This window comes from Pempheris klunzingeri, chromosome 12 (assembly GCF_042242105.1).
Source record: "Pempheris klunzingeri isolate RE-2024b chromosome 12, fPemKlu1.hap1, whole genome shotgun sequence".
Classification (NCBI taxonomy): Eukaryota; Metazoa; Chordata; class Actinopteri; order Acropomatiformes; family Pempheridae; genus Pempheris; species Pempheris klunzingeri.
In genome coordinates this window covers 6,126,419-6,150,985 of record NC_092023.1, presented here as the reverse complement: position 1 = coordinate 6,150,985, position 24,567 = coordinate 6,126,419, and the positions used below count along the sequence as shown (strand labels likewise).

General features: G+C 45.5%; 1 protein-coding gene across 3 annotated transcripts in view; it reads right to left on the bottom strand.

Moving 5' to 3' along the window:
• dlg5a (discs, large homolog 5a (Drosophila)) overlaps nt 1-24,432 on the bottom strand; it is a 37,738-nt gene extending 13,306 nt beyond the window's left edge. The window contains exons 1-20 of one of the 3 annotated variants that reach the window (XM_070840829.1): nt 23,749-24,432; nt 13,640-13,708; nt 12,143-12,317; nt 11,419-11,562; nt 10,339-10,522; nt 9,123-9,382; nt 8,525-8,837; nt 7,451-7,681; nt 6,879-7,063; nt 6,657-6,782; nt 5,626-5,758; nt 5,339-5,466; nt 5,065-5,240; nt 4,842-4,945; nt 3,525-3,617; nt 2,250-3,305; nt 1,597-1,717; nt 1,356-1,500; nt 856-989; nt 636-725 (exon numbers count right to left, since the gene is read on the bottom strand). In XM_070840829.1, coding sequence (XP_070696930.1) covers nt 636-725; nt 856-989; nt 1,356-1,500; nt 1,597-1,717; nt 2,250-3,305; nt 3,525-3,617; nt 4,842-4,945; nt 5,065-5,240; nt 5,339-5,466; nt 5,626-5,758; nt 6,657-6,782; nt 6,879-7,063; nt 7,451-7,681; nt 8,525-8,837; nt 9,123-9,382; nt 10,339-10,522; nt 11,419-11,562; nt 12,143-12,317; nt 13,640-13,708; nt 23,749-24,052 — 4,171 coding nt within the window. In that variant the 5' untranslated portion in view covers nt 24,053-24,432. The remainder of the gene's footprint in view (nt 1-635; nt 726-855; nt 990-1,355; nt 1,501-1,596; nt 1,718-2,249; nt 3,306-3,524; nt 3,618-4,841; nt 4,946-5,064; nt 5,241-5,338; nt 5,467-5,625; nt 5,759-6,656; nt 6,783-6,878; nt 7,064-7,450; nt 7,682-8,524; nt 8,838-9,122; nt 9,383-10,338; nt 10,523-11,418; nt 11,563-12,142; nt 12,318-13,639; nt 13,709-23,748) is intronic. The other 2 variants (XM_070840832.1, XM_070840830.1) reach the window with 2 other exon arrangements.
• Between the last annotated feature and the right edge of the window lie 135 nt (nt 24,433-24,567).

The following is a 24,567-nucleotide window of genomic DNA, read 5'->3' as shown; positions in this document are numbered from 1 at the left end:
TTAAGGGGAAGAGGAGCAGAGGGGGACAGACTAAGGGCGTGTGCAGTCTAAAATGACATCTAACAAGAAGCTACACTTCTGGAATACACACTGTAAGCTGATTATAAAAACTCTAATGGAACACAAAATGGTGTGAAGTTGCAATTGTAAAGGACAGTAAACACCTCATCTTATTTGTCCCACATCTGCAAATATCCTGACACTTAATTTTTGACAAATATATTGTTACCTGAGCTGCCTGTCAGCAGCTTGCTGCTTAGGGTTTATATATCTGCCTGTGGAAGCTTAGTTTAATTATTTAAGATGTTTTCACAATATTTCGCAGTATTTTTCTGCCTGAACAGTGACCACTCAGGATGCACATTATTACCTTGTGCAGAGGAGAGAAAAGTTTCATAATTTGAAGTCAACAAAAGGTTCAGACATGTTGAAAAACTCCTTGAACCAATTATAAAAAGCTGTTGATTCAGGTGTTTAAACAAAACATCCACATCTGGGAGTGAAATTTAAGGTGGCCTCGATTGAAAACTTTGAGCGTGACGAAGCAGAAACAGCCTGAGGGTTGGTGCACAGACTTATAAAGGCTACAGGCTGGACCTACAGATGCTGCTTCACTGAAGTGTTTTAATACTTACCTCTGTCTGACCCAAGCATGGAGCGGGGGTAGCGGGGAGTAGAAGGGATTTTAATCCTCTCTGTGCGGTACTGGACATTATTGGAGGAGCCTGGCAGAGGGATGAGATGATACAGAAATGAACGCTGTGGCATAACATCCAAAAAAGAGAAAGTGGCATTGATTCTGCGACCTTTGAGTGTGTGTGTGTGTGTGTGTGCGTGCGTGCGTGTCAGACTGACCGAGTCGTGCACTGGAGGGCAGTGAGTTTGTACCGTGAGAGGCTCTGCTGCTGCGTGATGATGAGGATTCAGAGTAGTCATTCGTGCGCTTCTGCTGGCTCAGGTCCAGGCTCAGACGACCCTGGTGTTGTGGGCTACAGAGTCATAAAAAAACACTCATGAGGAAATACTCGTAAAAATTATGCATAAAATTCCTCCACAATTATTTGAACATGTGAGATATTTTACAGTTCAGAGTTAATTAAATTGATGAACAGAGCTAAATCACAACTGTACAATATTAAGGCAAACAGTAGGAAATTATTTTCCCTAACCCAAATTTAATTATGTGATTTTTGCCTTTGGGAAACTTTAGAAAACATTAACGTCTAATTAAAATATATATTAGTCGTCATAACGAGCCCCATCAGAAACACTGAACTGGCAATTGAGGAAGCTTTGACCTCGACCACCAGTCTTAAAACAGGAGTCAAGAAAGCGGAGCGTGGAGAGGAGGTCACCTGGTGTGGGTGTGCTGGTGACAAATCTGAGAGGCGACAGATGGACAGTTGCTAGTATGAACGCGGTGACTGCGCACGGTGTACACTGGATTCCTCATCACGGCCGTCACAGCGGGGCAAGGGGACAGACCCCGGTGGGCTGAATCTGACAGAGCACAGACACACGGCCACGTTAGGAGAGAGGGAGGGGCGGCTGGGATTAGGATGTGACAGCATTCGTGTTAACATTTAAGAAACTCACTTGGAGGTAGGGTGCCATTGTAGACAGTGGGGACGAAGCCCACACTGTGCCTGTGGGAGCGGCTGGGGGAGGAACGAAGCATGTCCCTGGGCTCCGGTGAATGCTCGTCGTTAGAGTAGCTCTGTGATGAACGACAGAGGCGAACGGTTACCATTTTCTCTGAAGGCTAACAAAACGCTATTATGTCTTGGGAGAAATCCTCTACCCTTTGCTGGAGACAAGTACCATATGAGAAAAATGACAGTATGAATGTTCCACAACAGTAAAATGAACATCTACACCCCCCCCTGGTGATTCAGGGTCTGAGGAGGTAGCCAGGTATGGTTGTCTGAGCCCCAGGCACTGACTCAGCTCCTGGGTTGGATGGCTGTACCGGTGCAGAAGCATCAATCACTTCGACATGCTGGCTATGAGGCGAGTCCCAGAGGCTTAACTCTGATGGGACTGTAAATTCTATTACAAAATGGATGTTTTGGCCCACTGGGAGAATTTAAAATGTTGGTGCCATTTTGAATTGAAGCACTCAAACACTCAAATGATTCATCTCTTTATTAGAGAATATTCTAATCGAACCGCATTGAACCGCTGCAGGGAGAAGAGAAAGGAACGTATTAAGACTCTAGATTTATATCTAAGGACTCAAATAGACTCACTTGGAAGCTGGGAAGAGTGATGGTCTGGGGGGTCATCCTGCGTCGAAGGGCGGGTGCAGATTTGGGGCGTGGCCTCTTCACTTCTGGCTCCTCCCCCCTGGTTCGGCCAATGTCCTCATCACACGACTTCCTGGAGGTGAGGACTTTGCCATCCAGGAAATAGTGGTTTCCATTCCTGTCTCTCTCCCGCTCGCTCCTGTCTCTGCTCTCTCCTGCTGCCATGGAGATGGCAGCCTCTCCCTTGCCGTCTGAGGTGATCGTGCAGTCAGAGGCAGAGCTGCTTTGATGTTTGTGTTTGAACTTAAAGGAGTCACTGCGAGTGGGTGGGGTCGGAGGGGTTGGGGTAGGGGTGGATGAGGAGGAGAGGGACTCTGTCTTCGAAGGCTGTGGGGAGTGGCAAGCTGCCGCGGCTGCGGCGGCTGCTGCGGCAATCTGATTGGCTGCCATGTACTCCGTCTTCGAGGAGGGGGTTTCGGGGCGTTTGAAAGTGTCTGGATCGAAGATGGACTTCCTTTGCTTGGGCGATTTGTAGATGGAGAGCTGGGCTGCTGCTGTGACGGGACTGGTGTTATCGGGTGCAACCGACATACTCCCCACCATCATCTTGGGCCAAGTGCCCCCACTATGCTTCTTCTCCAGGGTTGTCTCCATTGTGATGCAGTCTGAGGGAGAGACGGGGTCGAAGGGCAAGGAGGAAGGCGCCTTTGTGTAGGGACAGCACTCTTGGAAAGCACTGGGCCCGTATCGGCCAGTGCCCAAGTCAGAGGCCGGCCGAAGGCTGGTGGCGTGGAGGGAACCTGTGGAGAACGGCTTGCTGAGGTCGCCGTACACCTCGTCAGATTCTCCTCGGACCTTCCTCCTCTCCCCGGAGATGCTACTTGTGCTGGTGCTTCCAACGTCAGGGCAGAAGATGTCGGTCTGTGTCGAGCTGTTGTGTTTGAGGTTGCGGCTGTTCCGGGAGTGAATCTCTGACAGGTGAAGGCGCCCGTTGGACTTCTCCGATGACTCGCGCAGACTCTCAAAGATGTTCTGCCCTGATGTGCTGTGAGGGAAAAACTGTGGGGAGGACAGATGAAGAAATTAGCAACGCATAGTCCAAGTTTATGAAATGATACGCAGGCTAATGAATTGGCAACGCATCAGTTCTCAATTCAGTTCTCACACTACACACAGTTAAAGTTATAGAAGTGTTAAGTAGGGCAAGCTGAAGTACAGAGAGCTATTGAAGAGGTGAAGTAGAAAAGAAACTCAGAAAGTGAGATGAGTGTGGCCCACCTTCATGAGAGAGAGGCTAAGAGAGTCCCTGCAGCTCCTCAACAGAGCCTCACACTCCGTCACAGATTTGTTATCCAGAGCAATGCCATTTATCTGGGGAGTAGAGAAAGACATTGAAAATAAGGACAGGTCCTTCAACACTGAAGCACGTTAGTCTTTTTTGATATTCCTCTGAGGCGTGTGTGTGTGTGTGTGTGTGTGTGTATGTCTTGGGTGGCAGTGTTAAAAAAAAAAAAATTGATGCATATCTACAAAACACATACAGGTGACATATCTCCTGAACATGAGAGTGCCTGGGGCCTGAGCTGCATCTCTGCTGCAGCGTGGAAACCACAAGAAATCTAGGACAGCACTTCTCAGTCTGAAGAAGCCTCGCACCGCAATCCGTACATTTCAATTACAATGGGCTCAACTTTAAAACAGTGAGAGATATCAGAGAGCAAAGTGAGTCATATCCTACGGCTGAGATTTATTATACAATAACTTCAGGAAAGAACTTTATCGAGCATTTTCTCAGCTCACCTTTGAGCCACAGAGTTTAGCGGTCAAGATTCAATTGCCTCCCATGCATATTTCATTGCAGATTCAGCACTCTGGACTCTTTTTTTTTTTTTGCAAATGCAATTAAGCATTTAATAAGTTATACATAACCTGATACACTAATGTGATTAACATCCGCAAGGGCATCGTAAAATACGATACTCTCCCACGATTAAGATCTCTTAAGGCATCATCTGTACTTACCATTGCTAATTGTGGTAGCAGCTGAGCTATCATCTGGCATATCAGTTCCCTGGCTACTTTGAGAAGACGGCTATGCTGCTAAATGGCGAGCAGAGATATCTAAGTAGTCTGGGATTTCGGGGTAATGCACAGGTTTCACGCTTGATTTTAAACTAAACAGCGGAGTTAAAATTTCTGCTGCTACTGGCAGATTAGGATAAGAGACGGGATCCCTTTTCAAGGCCAGAGATGGAGGTGCATGGTTCCATTTCTGACACTTGTCTTTTCTCTTCCCTTCCCTCAAGCGTGAGAATATTGCAGCTGTGTGCGCGAACACAGCTCCACCTGGCTCTCTAGAGCTGCACTTTTTTTGAGGATTTAATCAAAGCAGGAGACTTTCCTCCTTTTACTTCACATACTCAACCAAATCCCACTTTATCTGGCTTTGGAGGGTGGATACCAGAATGGAAGAGGGCTGGGATTAGAAAGCCAAAGGGACCTGTGGGAGCTGTAGTGAGGTAGATGTGGTAGAAGGGAGTATTAAAAGAAAAAAAAAAAAAAAAGAGGATTTATTAGAAGCTAACAAAGACTCACGGCGATCAGTCGGTCTCCAACTGTGAGAGAACCTTCTCTGGCTGCTGGACTGCCCTGGATGATGGCTGTGACAAACACACCGCTCTCCAGACCAATACCGCTGTCTGCGGTGCAGAAGAGAAAATTGGGTGATAAACAAGGACGCGTGAAATAACACCGAAGCACAAACAGCCACGAGGAATAACACATAGAAAAAGCTATGTCATTTTGCACTCCAATGTACCTTTGTGTCCCACGAGGTTGATGTGAACAGGAGTGACAAGCCTTCCTCCCAGAGACTTCCTTCTTCGTACCACCATGTTGATCAGCCCTCCACCATTAAGGACGGCCTTCACCACCTGCTTCTTGTCCTTATTGGTGAGGTCCATGTCGTTAATCTTTAACAACCAATCATTCACTCTGGAAAGACAAAAAAAAAAAAAAAGGGGGGGTGGATGATTGGTCATTTAATCAACTCCAGAAAATTACACACGATACCTTCTTGAGGCAGCTCGTACCTTAACCTTCCATCTGCAATACTTCCTTTGTCCACCCTTGTAACAAATATTCCACAATCCCCTGGTAAATACGGATCATTTACCCCCTCAGCAATATCAAATCCAAGTGCCTTTAAATCCATGTCATCCTGCAAAGGCAGAATTATAAATGTCAGTAAATTCATTCATTTTGACAAACTTATTTCAATATCATCACGTTTTGGCAGACTTCAGAGCTCTGCTGGCGCTCAGGAGACCGGCATGTCACCAAATCACTCTCAGTAATAAGAGCTGAGCACTGCTCTTACCCTGTCTTTCTCAAACTCCACCACCTCTGTCTCCCACTCCAGGGAGTCTGTGTCGATGGCTGAGTCGTGAGAGCTGTGGGCCATTAGCTGACAGAACCGGGCCTCTTTCTCCAGCTGGCTCTCCATCTTCTCCCTTAACAAAGGAAGACATGGCACACAGAGTCAAAGGTCAGTCACTTGAGGATGGATGGGCAGACATAACAGAAAGAAAGAACTCTCTCACACACACACACACACACACACACACACACAACTGCTGGAAAATATTTTCTAACCTAAAACCACACTGTTCTTTTTGAAGGGATAAAATAACATTTAGAGTGTTTTGACCTTTTTATTTGGAATCAGGCTAAAAGTTTGCTCTCAAAATGTTCTTATGTCCTTTCTCACGCCAACACCTTTCGTTTTGTGGTTAGGGAATCAGATTTAGATATTGAAAAAAAGAATCTAAAAGTAGAATGCACACAATGCCCCACTGTCAGTAAGACATATGGTGCACTACTGAGGCAAGCCTTAAGGGTAGCTGTGACATTAAAACCCCGATCTTATTGTTCTTTACAGAGAATAGAGGGGAAAACTCTCAAAGTCACAGCATACTGCATTCTCCGTGGAGCGCCTCGACTCTGAAATGGCTGTCATGATACACTTTATCCAGCAGAGGGAGCTTTTATATGCAATATTAACACATTCATATGGAGGGAGGTGGAGACGGTGAAAAACCCAATGTGAGCGTGTGTCCAAAAACACTGCCGCTTTTCGGGATTACACTTTTAATCTGGCCGTGTGGAAAAGGCGCCAGGCAAACAACTGAGCTCCATGATGTTCTCCAAAGGCAGAGCATCGCAGCTTATGCTCTGCCACACGCCGAGTACAACAGCTTACAGAGACAAAGACGGCGCAGCACGTGAAGTTGGCCGAGGAGATGCAATGTTGGTCTGTGTTCGCCCCAAACGCAGAGGGATTTCCCCGGATGGTCTTTCCTGTCATACTGTTTATGACCGAGGCTTCAGATAACCACGGCGACGACTCACTTCAGTTCTTTGAGCTCTCTCAGCGCATCGTTCTTCTGCTTCCTCATATCGTCCAGATTGCGCAGGGCATCGGCCAGATCGCTGACTGCGCGGTCCCGTTCCCGCCGTAGGTTGTCACACAGAGTCCTGGGGGGAGGAGAGGACAGAGGTGGAGGGTACTGAGGGGAGAGGGCATTACCCAGTGATTCTCTAAAGCCTAAACAAACCCATACGCAGACTGACCTTATGCTCTCCCGCTCCGCCACTATTTTGTCCCTCTCTTGAAAGGCCCAGTCTCGTCGACATTTGGCCACCTCAGCCTCCTGCGTGGCCTCCTTCAGTTCTTGTGACATGGCCTCATACTGTTTCCTCAGCATCTCAATCTCCTTATTGGCTCGCTCCATGTCCAGGGTGGCAGAGTCTTGTTTCTGAGAACATTGCGTGTACATTATTATTCATGAAACGAGTGTGCTACATGCTGCATTACCATTTGTTACAACATCCTGGAGGTTTTCGGTGTCTGCTCTGAAAACAGACTGAAATATTAATAGCAGCACATGGGGAGACTATGCAGATGTGTGCCCTTGAAACAAACCACATCTCATCTTCAAGTGCAAAAAGTTCAAGTACATGTGACCTGAGGGAGGACTGTTAGAGGGCCATCTGGTGGGCAGACAGAGGTGTGACAGAAATCTGCTAAAGGATTATATACTGTCATCAACCGACTGACAGTTCCACGGATGCACAAAACCCTTCGCCGTGTGTCTAACCTTTGACTTTATCCTGTCAAATCTATGGTGCAGAGACTTTGTTACCTGTCTGGCCTGATAGTACTCTCTTAGCAGCTGATCCCTCTGAATGATGGCCTCCGTCCTCTCCTTGCGGGCCACGTCCCTCTCCTCCCGGACCATCTCGATGTCCTTGCAGGCCTGGCTCAGCTCCTTCTGGGCCTCGGCCTTGTCCTTCACCTCGTGGCAGTACTTCTCCAGCAGCTCGTTCCTCTCGCAGATGGCCCTGTCGCGGTCCACCAGTGACGAGTTCAACTCCTGTCACAGAACAAAGGGTGGGGGGGGCAAAATGGAATGAGGGCATCTCAGCACTGAGTCATTAATGCGATGTGAAAAAATTATTTGAGGGCCAATGCAGAGTGATCCAACACTGGTTATGAATGTCTTTTGTCTGTCGACCAGTGTTCAGAAATATCCTTTAAAAAGGAGGCAGTGGAGCTGAACTATTTCTGTAAAACATCCTGAATGAAAATGGCCTTTGATCCACTGACTGAGAAGTAGATGACAGCCCACTAAAGACCTGACAGCTTGATATTAAACTCTCGGAGGACACAGTTTGCTCAGTAAGACAGTAAGTCTCTTGGAAAGGCTGGGATTGATGAGTAATAATAAGAACAGTTTTATTTTGCAGCCAACTGTTTAAAAGGAACAGCTCAACATTTTTGGTAAAACATTCTATTCGTTTTCTTGCTAATTGTAAGATGACGAGATAGACGCCCCTATTATGCAGCTGGAGCCGGCCAGTTAAGCCAGTTAGTTTAGCTCAGCATGAAGACTGGAAACAGGAGGAACAGCCAGTCAGGCTCAGCTACACGTTTACCCCAGAAACCTGAGAGTGGTATCGGTCTAACTCTATCATTTTAAAACTCTTGGCATAAAAAGAAATAAGTTTATGGTCCAAAATGTCAAACTATTCCTTTTGAGTTGTTCATTCAACATGTATTGTCCATAACATCAGTTTAGACATCAAGTTATTCATGGATTTCTGTTCGTTATTATCCGAAATGTTTGATATTCTTTTGCTATTAAGAGCCATGAGTGATAGATCAATGACATTCGTGTATACATTCATCGTGTGTGTATTCATCTAAAGCCTGATACCTGTCGGAGTGCCTCCAACTCTTCACTGGCCACCACCCTCTCCGAAGACGTGTTTTTCAGCCGGGCCTCGGCTGCCTCCAGTTCCGTCTGCAACTTGTCCAGCTCTTTGATCACCTGGTCCCGCTCGCTCATGATGAGGCGATACTCGTTGAACACGGAGTCCCTCTCCTCCTTGTACTTCTCACAGTCCTTGGCTGCCTTCAGCTGCAGGTTCTTGTAGCGCGTCACCTCGGACTGCAGGCGCTCCATCTCTCTCTGCAGCTCCTTGTTCTGAGCCGACGACTTGTTCAGCTCCTGCTGCACTGAATCAAACCTGAGACGGCGGAAAACCGTGGTGAGTGTTATAGTAATAATAATAATTCTAAGAGATGACCGTATTATATGATGTGTGTGTGTGTGTGTGTGTGTGTGTGTGTGTGTGTAGCTCATATCAGCACATGTTGCCATGTGTGTGCTTTGTCAAGTGAAACAAGCACAAACTTCAACCACAATATTAACTGCATATCAACGTAAAGTTATTTTCCTGGAATTTAACAGTTCTCATTTTTGGTTTATGTGTTTTGTTCTCTCTATTTGTGTAGGTAATGAAAGCTTTCACCTCCTCATCGAGGTGGAGTACTGTTGCTGGTAGTGCATGGCCGAGTCTCGCTGTTTGAGCAATGCATCCATCTGCTTCTGCAGCCGTCGGTTCTCTTCCTCGGCCTGCTCCAGGCGGCTCAGGTCTGTGTTATGGTTAGCCACCTTCTCACTGTAGCGCTTGCTCAGGGCATCGTACTCCTTCTTTACGCCTTCCAACTTGTCCATAGCTGTGTCGTACAGTTTGTTTAACACCTCTGATGAGCCCTTCTCTCTCATGACCTGGTAAAGACAGCAAACGTCATACGATAAGCCATTTTTAAAAACACTGGCAGTGCTCAAAAGGTAGATGCCATCAGATGAAATCGAACTAAGCCTGTATTTGCTGTGCCCCCATCTTAGCAGCAGATGGCATCAATGTGTAGGCGGGATTCTATTTTTACAGCGCAAGCAAAATCCTGTGCCAGTTTAAACAATGGCTTTTATAAGTGTAAGGGCATTTCTAGAACTGCATTCAGGCACACAAGTAAAACCAAATGGATGGCCTTCAAAATTAACTATTTTATATGTAGAACGTGTCCTTCAGACTGCATTATTCATTCTCTGTGAAACTGGATATCTCATTTTGCCGCTCTTGCTGATATGGTCCTCCTGATTCCCAGCAGAGCTGCTGTGACCCGAGGGCTGTATTGACCTCGTCCACACTGCATATACACTGATCTTGTAGCTACATAGTGTGGGTCAGTGTGCCCTTTGCCCGAGCCAAAGCCCCTTTTCTTCTGCACTTGCCCTTTTCAGAAATGCCCCGTATGCATTTCCCCCTGCTTCGCTGCCCTGTGCTCTTAAGCACTGCAGTGTTCCCATGGGTGCTTTGTGAGACAATACTGCACAGTAGTCCAATACGGGTCACAGCACCCTTGTGCTGTTCAGAACAATGTATTCAGCACATAGAAGACAACAAGCAATATTGTTTGATGTTCCAAAATGTATGACTGCAAAATATGAAAAGGGTGAAAACCCCTCAGCGTTATTAAAATCTGTGATGCAGTTGCAAAGAAATAAACGTTTTTGTGGAAAAAAGCAGTTTTGTTTTGTGTATTGCCTCGAGCATCTGTGCCACATCAGTAAATCCCTAAATACAATCCATGCCCTTACAACATCTGGGCAGCTACAGCAGACACCCCCGCACATGTGTCTCTGTGTGTGTGTGTGTGTGTGTGTGTGCGGGTGAATCGTACCTGCTGTTGCTGTAGCCGGAGGTCTGCCAACTCTTGCTGGTCCTGACTATGCAGTCGTTTGAGCTCCTCGCAGTTCTGCTTTAGATGGTTGTGCTCTCGGACCAGTTGGGAGTTGTTCCTCCTGAGGGTCTCCATCTCCTCCTTCAGCTGCGTCTGTTCGCCCAAGACGCGGCTGTGCAGCATGCTGGAAAGAGGTAACACGCACACGTATGTACAGAGGGATACATCCTACATGCTAATGTACAGAACGGAAAGCAAGCTGTGGTGATATTAAGTAAACAAGTGCTTAAAGTTCACATTATGCAACATGTGCATTTAAAATAAACTAACTTCAGAGGTAATTTAATTGATGGATAGTATCTAAAAAGGGAGGGACTACCTGGGGGTTTACCCCTTTAGACATTTACCACCACTGTGTAATCAACCGTGTGTGTGTGTGTGTGTGTGTGTGTGTGTGTGGATCCATGTCATCCATCAACTGTCTGCCTTATTATCAATTAACACCAACTTAATTAGACAACTTATTGTTCTCTTCCATCGTGTTACAAAATATTCCAAGTAGAGACACTAACAGCTAATGCAGCCATCAGTGTCTGTGCTCAGGAAAAATTCTCCTCGGCATACGAGCCGTTAGTCTGAATGATTCAATCGCATAAATGCTTCCACTTCCAAGCTTTTAAAACCATGCGTGTTTTTTTTTTTTGTGCGTGTGTGTGTGTGTAGCCGATTCCCTTTTCGATGTGAAAGCCAGCTGTAGCTCGAAGGGATGTTCTTTCAATTAGGTTAATTGCAACACCATGCCAGTATTTGCTACAATTCCAGTAAAACAATGCAATAAAACGTAATTATTTCTACGCTTAAAAGCAGCAGGTGCACACTTACAACATTTGCACTTCAATAATGAGTTTCAACACACATTCGCCACGGCTCTGGTATGGAAATCTAAGCAACTAGGTGAACTGCATTTAGACAACGCAATATAGGTAAATATTGAAAACTGAATGACTACAAGAGTCCTTCATTAGCAATAAGAATGAGGTAAAAGTGGGAAATTGGTACCATGACAGGAGATATACTTACTGGTAGAAGTCAGCCTCTTTTACAGCCTCCTCGCACCTCTTGAGTGTTTTCGTGTGCTGGTTCTGTAGAGACTGCAGATCTGCCATGGCCCTCATGCACTGACTTTTCAGACGCTCATAGTCATGACTGGCTTTGGAATTCGGCCTTAAGGAGAAAAGCAGCGAAGGGATCAACACTCTATGCAGCAGCCTTGTACAGCAATTAGGCATAGCGGAGGGGGCACGGAGGACAGAGCTGACCTTCCCCTTTTATGAGAATTCAGATAAGAGTGACATGTTTGACTAAATGTAAACAACATTGAAAAACTGTGCACTGATGGGAGCGGAGCAGCCTTTGTATCATCTGTTGCGCAAGAAACATCTGGTAAGTAGAGCACATTAAACTTAATTAAGCAGCCAGCGTCAGTGCTCTCTCTCTACAAGGTAGAGTCAACATTGTTCCAGACAGTAGAGAATTAGTGGATGAAAACATTGCAGCCAAAACTGAGGACACTGACATCATAATGCCTTTAAAAATCCAGAAACAAACATTACAAATCATTAACTTTGCTGCTCTGACAGCTGAGAATCTCAGGTCAATATTAGGACCTGGTGGATTTCATTTAGGCCCAAAAGGCATATGTAATCAGACAGATTCATAGACACCAGCCAAATTAAAATGCTACTAGGAGAAAAAGGAAAATAGAGTAAGAACAAAAACTTGGCAGGCAAGCCGGGATTTGCACCTGCAGTCATCGAAGGTGGTCCCGGGCGATGCCAATGCCAGACGCTTGCGGAGCTCATCCCTCTCCCTGGTCACCTGGCGGAGCTGGAACAAGATGGTGTCCAGGTTGTCTCCGGATGGCCGGTTGTCATTGATGGCTGGGGGTGGGGAGGACGCTTCACCATTAACGGGCGAACCTGCGACAGTGAGCACATTACCGGAGGCTAGAACTATTGATCAGAACACAGTGGAAAAGTTTCCCCTGAAATGCTTAACATCACTCAGAAGTTGCGTAATTTACTTCAGCCTAGATGTTGTTCAAATAATCTTTTTTGACCTTAATACAACAACATAAGGCGCAATCTTGGTCCATAAAGATGGCCTCGAATTTGTCACCTCAAAATCGTACTGTAACGCAAGTAGGGCACCGGAGTGTGAAGCAACAAGAGAAAGCTGAGCCGTTCTGTTTGGGTTCACTTCTGCTCAAAACAAACTCGAACTGGAGTGACAATAAACATCTTGAATCAGTATGCATCTGCGTGTTTATGACACTCGCTCATTCATCTCTGTTTTTTCTCCCCCTCCTTCTGTGCAGTAAGCACATCAGTGCACATACCTCCACAGGCGCCATGTTTGTTTACAACGGTGATCATGGAAACACTCCGACTAGCTCTATATGGCTCCCTGTCAGACTGATGTTTGTTACCTCCACCAGTGCATAGAAGTACGTTGAGTATATTCACCGGGGAGGAGTGTTGGTGCCAGGTGGGCCAGGCATACTTGCACGGACCATGTTCGTGCCCTTATTGAAGGACGCTGAGTACATCTGCAACTTCAGCCTTAGGAAGTAAAACACTTTAGTCCTGTCCAACAGTTAGGGCAGCAACTGTCTTATGACATTCCTGTATAGCCTGCTAGGGGGTTTTTCCTGTGGCAATTTGATGTAAATGTGCAAAAAATTCTCTTGGGTTTAAAAGACTACACCATCTGCAATATCTGACATGACAGTCAGCATTTGGGTTTGCTGATGTACTGTGTCCCTGGTGCTTTCTGTGTGGTTAAAACAAAGGTATGGATAGATTTTTGGATCATTTTTTCACCTGTTTGATCTCAACAGAGGAGGATTTTCCATAATATATTCCATAAATATTCTCTTTAACATGTGACCTTGACCTTGTGAAATAGATTCTGACAAAAAAAAAAAAGAGTTATATATCATTAAGGAGTCATTTTCAAGGTTGTTTTCTTCATTGAAAAACACCCATAGCTGGAAATCTCAGGATTACGTCCATCTTTGGCTCAACATTTGGCCCTTTTGGAGGTTTACGTAACACAGCTGAGTCATTTGGATCTTTGTCAAAACTAGGGAAAGGCAAGCATGGCTTCCTTAAGTAAAAGAGGAAAACATTGGAAGAGTGTTTCTGTGGGGTTTGAACAGATAAATAAAACAGTAATTCTAACCTGCCTGCCTTGGCATGACACACACAGCACAACAGGCATGGCGGGTCATTATACATACCAACACTACTGAGGGAGCTGCTGCTTTCTGAGTCAGAGGGCATAGTGGAGAGAACGCTGTATGTGGAACCTGGCAGGAGACACAGAGAAGAGATACATTCAAATATAAAGCACTGATAGATTGATTAACCAATTATACACAAGCTTGAATTAATTGCTTGGGCAATGTGGAAAGAAATGAATATCATATCGTCAGTTTCATATTCCCTGCACAGTTGCATGATAAATTTGGTGCAGGTTTTATAGTTGGAATAATAACTTCAGCATTCCCTCTTAGCGGCTCTATATTATCACTCCAGACCGCCAAAGTCATTAAACCTCCTTTCCCTCACTGTGCACTCTGCCTTGCTTTGATGTATAGTCCCTGTATGTTTCTGCTACACAGGCAGAATGTCACGGCTGAAATGGGATTTTCTCTTTTTATGTCAAGCACATAGAGAGAGAGAGAGAGAGAGAGGGTGAGAGAGAAAGAGAGAGACAGAGAGAAAATGATTCTCTATCTGAATAGCTGTACACACTGTTAAGCTGGGGGATATTTCACACGGGCTACCACAATCCATAGGAGAGAGTATGCAGATCCCCATTATACTGCAGAGTCCCTGCTCCAAAGGGCAACATAAACACCGTTAACAACACACGCAGAATTTATTTATTTTTATTTTATTTTATTTGAAAGGGCACATCTTAGACTTGCATCATTTATAGTAGAGTACACTAGCTCACTTTTATTATTTTCACCAAATACCCATATTTTCCAAAAGAAGCACGTGGGTATACAGTGATTAAATCACCGACGTCCCCACACATACAAAGTTGCTGTGTGTTAGCTGCTGAAAGAAGACTTTGATCAGATGACCACGATTTACGATGAATAAGGTCCTCCAGTTTAGAAAGTGCGTCCAGAATAACAACTTAAAGGAAAAATGAGGAAAAGACGCTGCTGATGCATGCCCCCTTTTTTATAAACTGGATTTTTTAAAAATACACATTGATGAATTTAGAGCTGTACTTCAATTATTGTCATTATCGATTCTTCTGCTGATTTTATTGATGACACCATCGTCCAGCATCTTGTTTTGTCTGGTCTACACCCCAAAACCCAAAAGGTGTGTTATTTACAATCATAAAAACAGAGAAAAAAAACACAGTAAATCCTCACATTGCAGAAGCCGAAACTAGACAAATGTTTCACATTTTACTTGAAATCTAACTAAAAATGACCATTTATCAAAATGGGTGCTGATTAATGGTCTTCTTCTATCCGCTACGTATTAATCAACCAATCAAATCAGCTCCAAATAAATTCTGGGGAATACCATATACAAGAAGAATAGACCAATCTGAATGTGCATAAAAATGGCACAGTAAGGCACAGATAATACTATCCTAATGTGAGAAATGCACACCATACCACATGGACAAAGCCTTCCTGTGCACAGGGTTTAAGAGAGCAGGGGAATGGTAGCCGGCTTTGTCAGCAGCAGGCAATAGATTGACACCAACTGTTCCAGATCTCCATCTCTGCCCTTGCCTCCCCACTGGGTTTAGCTACAACTCTGGCTCCAGCCCTCAATGTGTGACAAGGCCAAGCCTAATTAACTATGAGCTCTGTGTGACTGAGCCACTCCATCTTAGGCCCCGCAGACAGAGCAGAGCAGAGCAGAGGGGGACAAGAGGGGAAACCAGGGGAAGGCATGGAGCAGAGGGGGACAGATGAAAGGAGATAGCCTAACTAAGTCGCAAAAGAGATAAGGAAGGAGAGTGTGTGAGAGCCAAGGAGGGAGAGAAGTAGGGGGAGAGACTGTGGAGAAAAAGAGAGAGGGAGCAGGGCGGAAAGGCTTTTAATCTGTTCTGACGTTCCCTGATGCTCAACACTTTTACTCTGCGAAATGCTCCGAGCACACAGCTTTGATTTCATATTGTTCCATCAGACATGATGAGAACCACTCTGGGGCTGCACAGCATTAGTCCTCCACAATCAACACAGATATGCAAAAGGCTCATGCTCATTTGCATCGCTGCATGAAAGGCAACAACTGACTTCTTGAACCCGGTATCTGACTGACGAGGTGTCTTTGTAAAAGACGTGAGCCACAGAAGAGGTATTATGCCATCTCGGCTGAGGGATTAAGTCTTTTTAAATATGGTTCAGTCAGTAAAGCTCTGAGCCAGAGGAAGCTGTAAAATGTAGCTTCTTGAATGTTGTATTTTTGCGATTTGGAAACCAAAAACACTCAAATAAATTAAAAGCACAGTAATCTCTTAAACTGAGGACACAAACAAATCAACAGAGAGCTATAACTCCCACGGACGAGGCGGTTCTGGGACAATCCTCGGTATCTCACAATCTGATTTGGCTGCAAGGACAAATACGTACACCGAAATTCCAATATTTTGATGGGTGTCGCGGGCTGATTAGTTAACCCCCTGAGCACGCAGACAAACGCAGTATGGATTGCATGTCAAATACAAGTCAGCTATGTGGTGGTCGATGGGTCAGCGGCATTAGCCTTTTCCAACAGGCTTTTAATTATCAATAGCAATTAGCACCAGCCACAGTCAGTGAGGCTGATCATTTGTAAACATGGTCGGCGGATCAAGGAAACAGGCGTCCATTAGGGCAGCATAGATCTAATGATCTATAGCGGGAGAATCCACCTGGCTCTGCCAAGAAGACATACCCAGCATTCAGGTTAAATTCTGACAGATAGACACCTCATGCCAGATTTACATATGGTAATATGGAGCAAGTGTCTGCTACGGACTACCATCAAGAGGCACACTCTAAAAAAAGAAAAAAAAAGGTGAGAAATATTCCAGTGGAGGACCTGAGGCAGCCGTAACAAAGGCCCGTCGCTGTGATCTAAATAGGTCAGGGGAGTACTCGCCATACCTAAGGGGTTCCACTTCCCCCACTCTTCCTCTCTCCCCTCAGCTTTCCCTCGCCATCAAGACATGTGCTCAGCAGCCAACAGTTGCTTTAGACAACCAGATTATGCTCTCCAGCACATAAAGCAAGATGACATACGTTGCCATGGTGAAACTGGATGAGAGGAATAGTAAATTCTGCAGCGTGGAGAAAAAAAAAAAAAAAGAGCATGAGAGTTGGGGAGGCTGGTGGAGGAGAGCCTTATCAAAGAAAGATGCAAAGTCTGGCTTCCACCGTCGGGTGAGACTAAATTATTCATCAGTTCCAGAAACTTCTCTTATCTGACAATGAGAGTCTCCCAACACATAAAACACGTCTGATTATCAGCGCGATTGGACTCTGCTGCTGCTTCAAACTCACTTTATCAGAGCATGTTGACAAGCCTTGAAACTATGGACGAGACGCAGCTGAGGCGTCTCTTCTGTTCCCGAGAAAGACTACATTTTCAGGGCCACTTGGTAAAAGAGCAGCATTTGCATTGCAAAAATAATACAGCGTGCTTTTACTTATTAGCCGGTGTCAGCTCTTCTCACAGTCAGTGAGCAACAGTGATTAAAAAAAAAAAAAATAGAGCTACCACCAAGAGGTGAGCAGAGCCTGAATAGTCTTTGTGGTCTTCCTCCTCTCGTGTCCGCAGCTTCACAGCCCTTAAAACTACAGAAGCGCAAACAACAGCAACACTAATAATATGGTTGAAAGCGACCCACTCATCTTACAGCGTGCTCAAGTGAGGCTGAGGGATGTGTCAGCATGAAGCCAGAGAGCAGAAAGCATCTCTTTTATTCTGGCATCCCAGAGCTCTAAATCTTGGCTGAGGTTCTGCTCACAGTATGGAGGATGTAGTTTGAGCCGGTGGTGCGCACATATCATCCACTCTGTCTCAGTAATGCCTGGAATATCTGAACTCGGGATATTCACTGGTATAAGTATAAGTATAAGTCCTGCGTTCTAAATTTTAGTGGTGAGTAGTAAGTAAAACTACAGAAGCATTGGCAACATAATGTACTTGAGGAATCAAGTGCTCATTATGCAGCACACCACCAGCGTTATATTCTTACATTTATTACACAACTTTGTTGAATATTCAATTACGGCATTCTACAGTCGTTTGTTATTTCTGTGGCAGACTGTTTCTACATCCAGTAGACTGCTGTTATGGATGCAGCTCTGATGTCGGAAACAATAAGATCATTTTTAAAATCAATATTGTGGGTCAAGGTACTGCTTTCCTTATTAAGCAGCTGTGTAATAAGCTGAATAATGTGTAGCATCAAAGCATCAAAGCGAACTCCTTCATGGTTATTCAAAACCTCTCTATAAATTATCCCTTAGGTATCACTGGATTGCAGTTATTAATTATGTATCAATATGTAAGAAGTACTTTAATGCTGTTACTGTTCGAGGTGGAGCTGATTTTTGATCCAGTCCATTGGAGAAGCCTTATTCTTATCCTTATTATTATCTTACTGTACACTGCACCGTAAAATTGGTGTAAAGTTTAAACTTTGGTAAGTGTGTCTGCACATCTGCAAAGAAAAACAACATAAATTCCCCTTTTCCAGTTCTCTCCCTGTACTCTGGGACTTCCAGTAGGCCGTGTAGTGAGCCTAAGATCCGAGGAGGCAGTGACATCAGAGGCCAAGTTTCTGGGTAATGAGTCAGTGAAGCCTTGCTGCTGGGGTAAAAGGATTGATCATCTGATTTAAGGAGTCTACACTAAGCATAAACATGTAGACATCCAACATGATGACTCCATGAGCCAGGATTACTCCACCACACGCACATCGCCTGACTCACAGCTGCGTGTTCATCTGGGCCGATGGTCAAATCCACTCACCCTTTTCACTCATAGGTCCAAAGTCTGCTCACGTTTCGAAAGGAGATTCGTGAGGCTGCTGAAATAAAATGCAAGACCAACTGCGCCAAATGTAGCCTTATAGTCATTTTGGACTGTGGAGTGAAAAAGATGGAGATGCTCGGTAGAAGAAGACCCAGGACCCTAGTCAGGAGCCCGGCAGACCTGTCCGGTGCTGCTCAGCAGTTCTAAGTCCAAAAAGCCCCCCGAGTGCAATCCAGGCCAGCCGATTATCAGCAAGCCATAATGGGTTTTTTCACCGCTAGCTCAGCATAAATGAGACATAATTTCTTTCTGAACAGCTTGCCTGTGCCAAGGGTTGGGTTACAAACAAAAAAGGTGAAAGCTGTCTGCAACATGCCCTCCAAATGCTCTGCTGCATACTGTAGCTAGTATACATATATAAACCAAAAACACTGCCAAAAAGCCTGTCCGTGTGGAATAAACCCACTGCTGGAATTTGGACAATCTTTGTGACATTCCTTTCATGTTTAATCACAGAGGAGACCGTGTTGATTCAGAGAGCATTTTCATAGTGTGCCGAGTTATTCAGCGATTAAACCGCACTGTATTTTTTTTTTTTTTAAAGGTCACGGAGAGAAAAGAGTCTAATGTGGAAGAAAATCATGTATATGACATGTAGGCCTTTCCTATGCAACAATACATGTGTTGCATTACAGTCCCGTATAGCCCACTGTGCAAAGGACGTAATGTTACAACTTGGTGACACGTCGGAGTGATTTCAGCTCTGTTTTAGGTAAATAATTGTACTTTTTTTTTGGCAATGAGGAGCACCATCAGAATGTCGCTCTTGGCATTCATTCTTTTTTATCATATTTCTGCCAACCGAGCCACTGTGATGCTGCAAAAATAACCTCGCAGACAAAAAACCAATCATCAGAAATTCTAGTCTGTCTCATCTTGGATTTGGCTTCCACTCTGCACAGCCATTAATATTAAAAAATGCATGCACTAATCAGGGCATTCTGGTCATGGCACAAACTAGCTCGTTTGTTGAAAAGTATGTAGCATGTAACCTCAAACTATCTTCTGTGACCATTGCCGCGTGTCATCTCACCACCGCTGGTGGGATCAGGTGCCAGACATTGAACAGCAAATGACTGCAGGTGAAGGGCAGAACAGAAAAAGAGGTAGAGTATTGAGCGGATGGAGAGATGAGACAAGTGGAGAGTGGTAGAGGAAGCTAGGACACCAGGATGGGAGGAGAGGAGAGACAGAAAAGACAGCAGAACAAAGCGTAATACAGCAAAAAAAGAAAAGTCTGGTAGAGGTGGGAGGGGGGCGGCGGCGGTAAGAGGAGAGAAGCTGTTTATTTCCATGACTTCATAGCACCAGTAAACATTTAGATACTGGCATTTCCTCTACCGTGTGGGGTAATTAGGAAGTGGAGGAACATGTGTAAAATGGTAATGAAGTCCTGTTCTACAGTGCAGCCTCCTGGCTGTGGTTCTCACATTCAGCATGTAGATAAACCTGCCATCAGACATTAATGCTAAAGTGAAAAAAATATACAAATGTTACGCTAAAAAGCTGCTGTATTGGAGAACAACTGCATTAAAGTGGAACAGTAACACCAATGACCCAGTGAAAGCACGGAGGTCAACCTCTCATTAGCGTCTGCATCTCAGGCCTTGATTGGATGGATTTATCCACCAACACTGCTAATTACTACTATCTATTAATCTCTAAATTCTTTTTTGCAATTATTTGATCATTTAGTTTAATCGTTTAGTCTATAAAATGCAAAGATGACATCTTGTTTTATCAGCCAGGCACATTATATACAAACCCAAGTATATCTAATTTAGAATGATGCCTGTTTGCTTTAAATGATTGTTGCTCATGAGTTTTACTGAAACAAGCTGAAACAACGGTAACCAGCAGATTAGCTGATGGCTTCCTCTGCACACCGAGAACACAGTATGAAGGGAATCAAGTTAGACCACAAAGAGTGGTGATGGGAAAGACAGTGGGGTGATGAGGTGAGTGACAGCGTGCGTCACCGAGTGACAGACACGGGCGGCGACAGAGAGAGAGAGAGAGAGAGAGAGAGAGACAGGAAGAAAGTGAGGCCAGGTCCAGCCCATGGGAGATATTTAAGAGCAGCAGTCGTGACAAGAGCGTCAGGGTCATAACTCCTTCTGTCTGCCCACTGGGGTTTATGGAGTGGGACAGAAACTGGTTGACAGGGAGGAGAGCACCCCCCCTCCTACAACACACACACACACACACACACACACACACACAAACACAGGCCTATGTCCTGGGCTGCAGTACACAGAGCAAGCTGCTGACTGGGCACTTTGGGCCTGCTCAACTTCTCAACAAAAGGCCTGTTGTCTCCCTCTCTCTTGCTCCCTCTTTCTATCACCCTCCTCTGTCTCTGTGGCGTGTCGCTCTATTTAGAGAAATAAAAACCACTCAGTGGGGGAAAGAAATATAATGAGTCACAGAAAAATAGAAAGTAAGTTCAAAAGGGATGGGCGGTGAGTCAGAAAAAAAAAAAAAGACAATGGAGCACGAGATCGAGAAACCAAGTGAAAGCAGCAGAGAGACAGCAGAAGACGACAACAGTGGACGTTGCATCCTGTCAGGGAGAATTGTGTTGCCTTCCTCTGAGGGTGAGTTTAAATCACCGTAGCAGGCCCTTGAATCTGGAGAGAGTGGGGGGTGGGGGGTGTGTGTGCAGGTACATCTCTTCTACTACTCCATTCCTGCAGGTAGAATATCGTCCGTGTAGCGCACGGGGATAAGCACACAACCCTCGGCATGAAATCAGCTTGATTGCAGCCGCTCGGATTTGTGAAATTAATTCAGTTCGGTTTGAGAACACAGAGATGTGCTTTCACTCTGCATCATAACTTCAGTCATACTCAATATCTGGAGTGAATTTCCAGCTCTGCGGTTTAATCAGAGTTGGCGAATTTGTTAAAAAATAAATGAATATATAAGATTGAGCCACTGTTCCCGAGCACAGTGATGCACAAAACAGGCTAAATAATGAATTGGTTGTGTGCTCTCTATGGCAAATGTGTTGAAGCTTGCCAGCAAAACACTAATAATTTACAGACCTTGAGCTTTAAACAACTGAGCATTTGTGTGTGTGTGTATCTTTATGCTCTCCCTTTGGGCTGAGGATGCTTCTTTGTAGTTCGGATAATTTCAGAAGTGTGCATGTGTAGAGGCTCAGCTGGCACAGGAGGCACATCTGAGGACAAGAGCAGGCAGGCAGCATGAGAGGAGGATGACTTGAGAGCAGGTTGCTATCAGCAAGACTCATCACACACACTCATATTCCCGCTCTCCTCACACCCTGCCTCGTTCACAGACACGCTGGGGCTCTGAACATTTCATCAGCGTGTGCTGTTTCTACCAGCCTCTTAGCCTGGAGGTACTAAGTGAGTGGCTTGTCTTCGGTCTCTCACAAGTGTGGTTAAAACGCTGTAATCGCATCAGCCGAATCACTACACTAAAGATAATAAAAAGCACATTAAAAAAAAAAAAGACACTACAACACTTGAGTCAAAACAGAAGGAGCCAAGAGCGTGGCGGCTAATACAGACAACTGTGGAGGCATGATAAAGCGTGTCTCACAGAGAGAGTTTACACCAGAGAGGGGAGAGCAGGGCCTAATCCTCTGTTGAATAACCACAGACTGACTAGCCAGACTCACTAGTGGTACTCACTCTCTCCTGCTAGAGGACAGGGTCAACGCTGAGGCCCTGCGCTGCAGTCTATAAAAAGGTGTGTGAAGAAAAGCCCAAATCCACATTGTTAAGTCCAGCCAAAGTCGAGGGACTAACAGTGGGACCAATTTTGGAGCTGCACACAGGTAAATAACTGAGTCTTTCGGGGAGGGAGTGGGGGGGGGGTGTTATTCTGCAGCAGCAACACTCAATACAAGGAAGTAATAAAGCTTAAGGAAGCACTAGAGATCCAGTCAGAGCTGCAAGACCCAAACTCAGCATTACCTGCTACGGTCTGCTTTCTTGTGTCAGAGCGAGACATGCTGCAACTTGACAGCTGTAAACTACGGATCACAACGTGTACTTAAAAGGACGCAGACGTTTCCGTTTGAAATAAAAGTCCAGCTGTGTCAAAATCATCTGCGAGATATCCAGCATGGTTGTTTTACATGTGGAAAATGTCACGGAGAAGCATTGCCCCGCATCTCCTCCCCACGTTTGGATCTCAAGGCTCATCCTGCATTCAGGCCCTCGGGGCATGACGCTGCTTGTGAGTAAGCCACTGGCTTTAGTCATTCAGACAAAGCAAAACAGGCAAAACTAGACAAGGCTTTTACACTTGGTTGCCCTTTGTCTCCGTGCAACAACAACCAAAACCGCTGAAGTGGAGGCGGTTTGCTGTGAGGATGCAGTGCAAATCAAGAGACTACAAGGAGCAAATTGAAATTAAAAATGTAGCATTAGTGCACCGTGGAGAAAAACCCAGTTAAATCTGTTATCATTAGGACACCAGCATGGTTCTCTCTCCAAATGGGAGAGGCACACTGATCTGCACCTCGCTTTAGGTCCGTAGGCATGCATGGATAGGCTGCACACACACACACACACACACACACACGCACAGGTCGATAGAGACCGACATGTCTGTGGTACACCCGTTGCCACGGAAACAAATCAGGCTACCTAATGTACCACAACCATATCATGCCACTGATAACAAATTGGAGTTGGTGCAGGATTTCAGAGAATTGATCTTGGTTTTCCCCCCACACAGTCTAAATGTAGCAGATTTTGTCACACATACCTGGCTAAAACACCCCGGATGTGTAATGTGTGTTATTGCAGTGACTGGGAGAGAGAGGGAGAGAGAGAGAGAGAGAGAGAGAGAGAGAGAGAGAGAGAGAGAGAGAGAGAGAGAGAGAGAGAGAGAGAGAGAGGGAGCAATGACAGAATAGTCCTTGGCTGAATTAATCACAAGCTGTGCATTAGATCTGCAGGGCACGGTGCTTATTTAGTTCAAAGATACAGACACCTGACAGATCATAATGTTGCACTCGGGGAGTCCAGTGGAGGGAAACCTGCCCTTCCAACCTTCATGGGAACATTTAGCATCATTTTAAACTGAATCTGGCTCATAATAAACACATGCGCCAAGCCAGGCTGTCGTGCAGCTCTCCACGCACGGTCTTCTTGCGCCCAGACCACCCAGATTGTGCTCACGGTAGGGGTTATGCAGAGGCTGGTCCACTCGGCTTCAGATCCAAGTGAGAGGCTGTTTATAAAGGTGTGTGTGTGTGTAGGGGTGGTGGTGTTGGTGGTAGTAGTGTCTGGGCTCTTACCGGTGGAGTGGTCCACAGGTCCTCCGCCGTTGTTGCTGAACAGGGCAGCGTACAGGTCAGGGTATGCCTTCTCCAGGGCCACACACAGGTCGAGGAAATGGTCGCTCTCCTTGTTCATCAGCATCTTCAAAAGGTGGTCCACTTTCTCGGCGCTTGACGAACAGTTCTGGTCCAGCTCGAACCGGTCGAGCTGACTCAAGGTACCAGACACGATCAGCAGCTCGATCACTCGGTCCGCATCTGTTATGGACTCCAATAAGTTCTGGTGGCACTGGTCGAGCAACTCTTTGTGCTTTGGCTCCATTGCTACCCGCTGTAGTTCCGTAGCTTCCCCTGCTAACCCAGACGGATGTAATATCCTCACCGATCAAAAGTACCGAGCGACTATTGAACTCAACTTATCGCGGCTTGCAGAAGTTAGCCGGAGCCACCACGGCATTAGGTTGCACGGGAGATCAATTTTTATAGCATATTGAAAAAGGCACAAGAAGCCATATTTGTTGCCCAAGGCTGTTGACTGCACTAAACAGCGATACATTTTCCCATCTTACTCGTATGTGGCAGTTCGGGTCGTTTCCTGCTTCCCCTCAGCGCGCGCTGCAGCTGGACACATTGTCCTCTTCTCATGTATCATCTAATGCGCCCTTTGACGACTCAAGTGCTGGGAAAAACTCACGTAACTCCGCCGCCGATCCTCAGTTACACTGTATCCTCCGCCATGTCTGAGCAACTCAGCAGCTGCTGCCCGCTGTCAATCAACGCTCCGCTCAGTGACCAAATAAGGTAAAACGGGGCGTGGTTTCGCCAAAACACACCCAT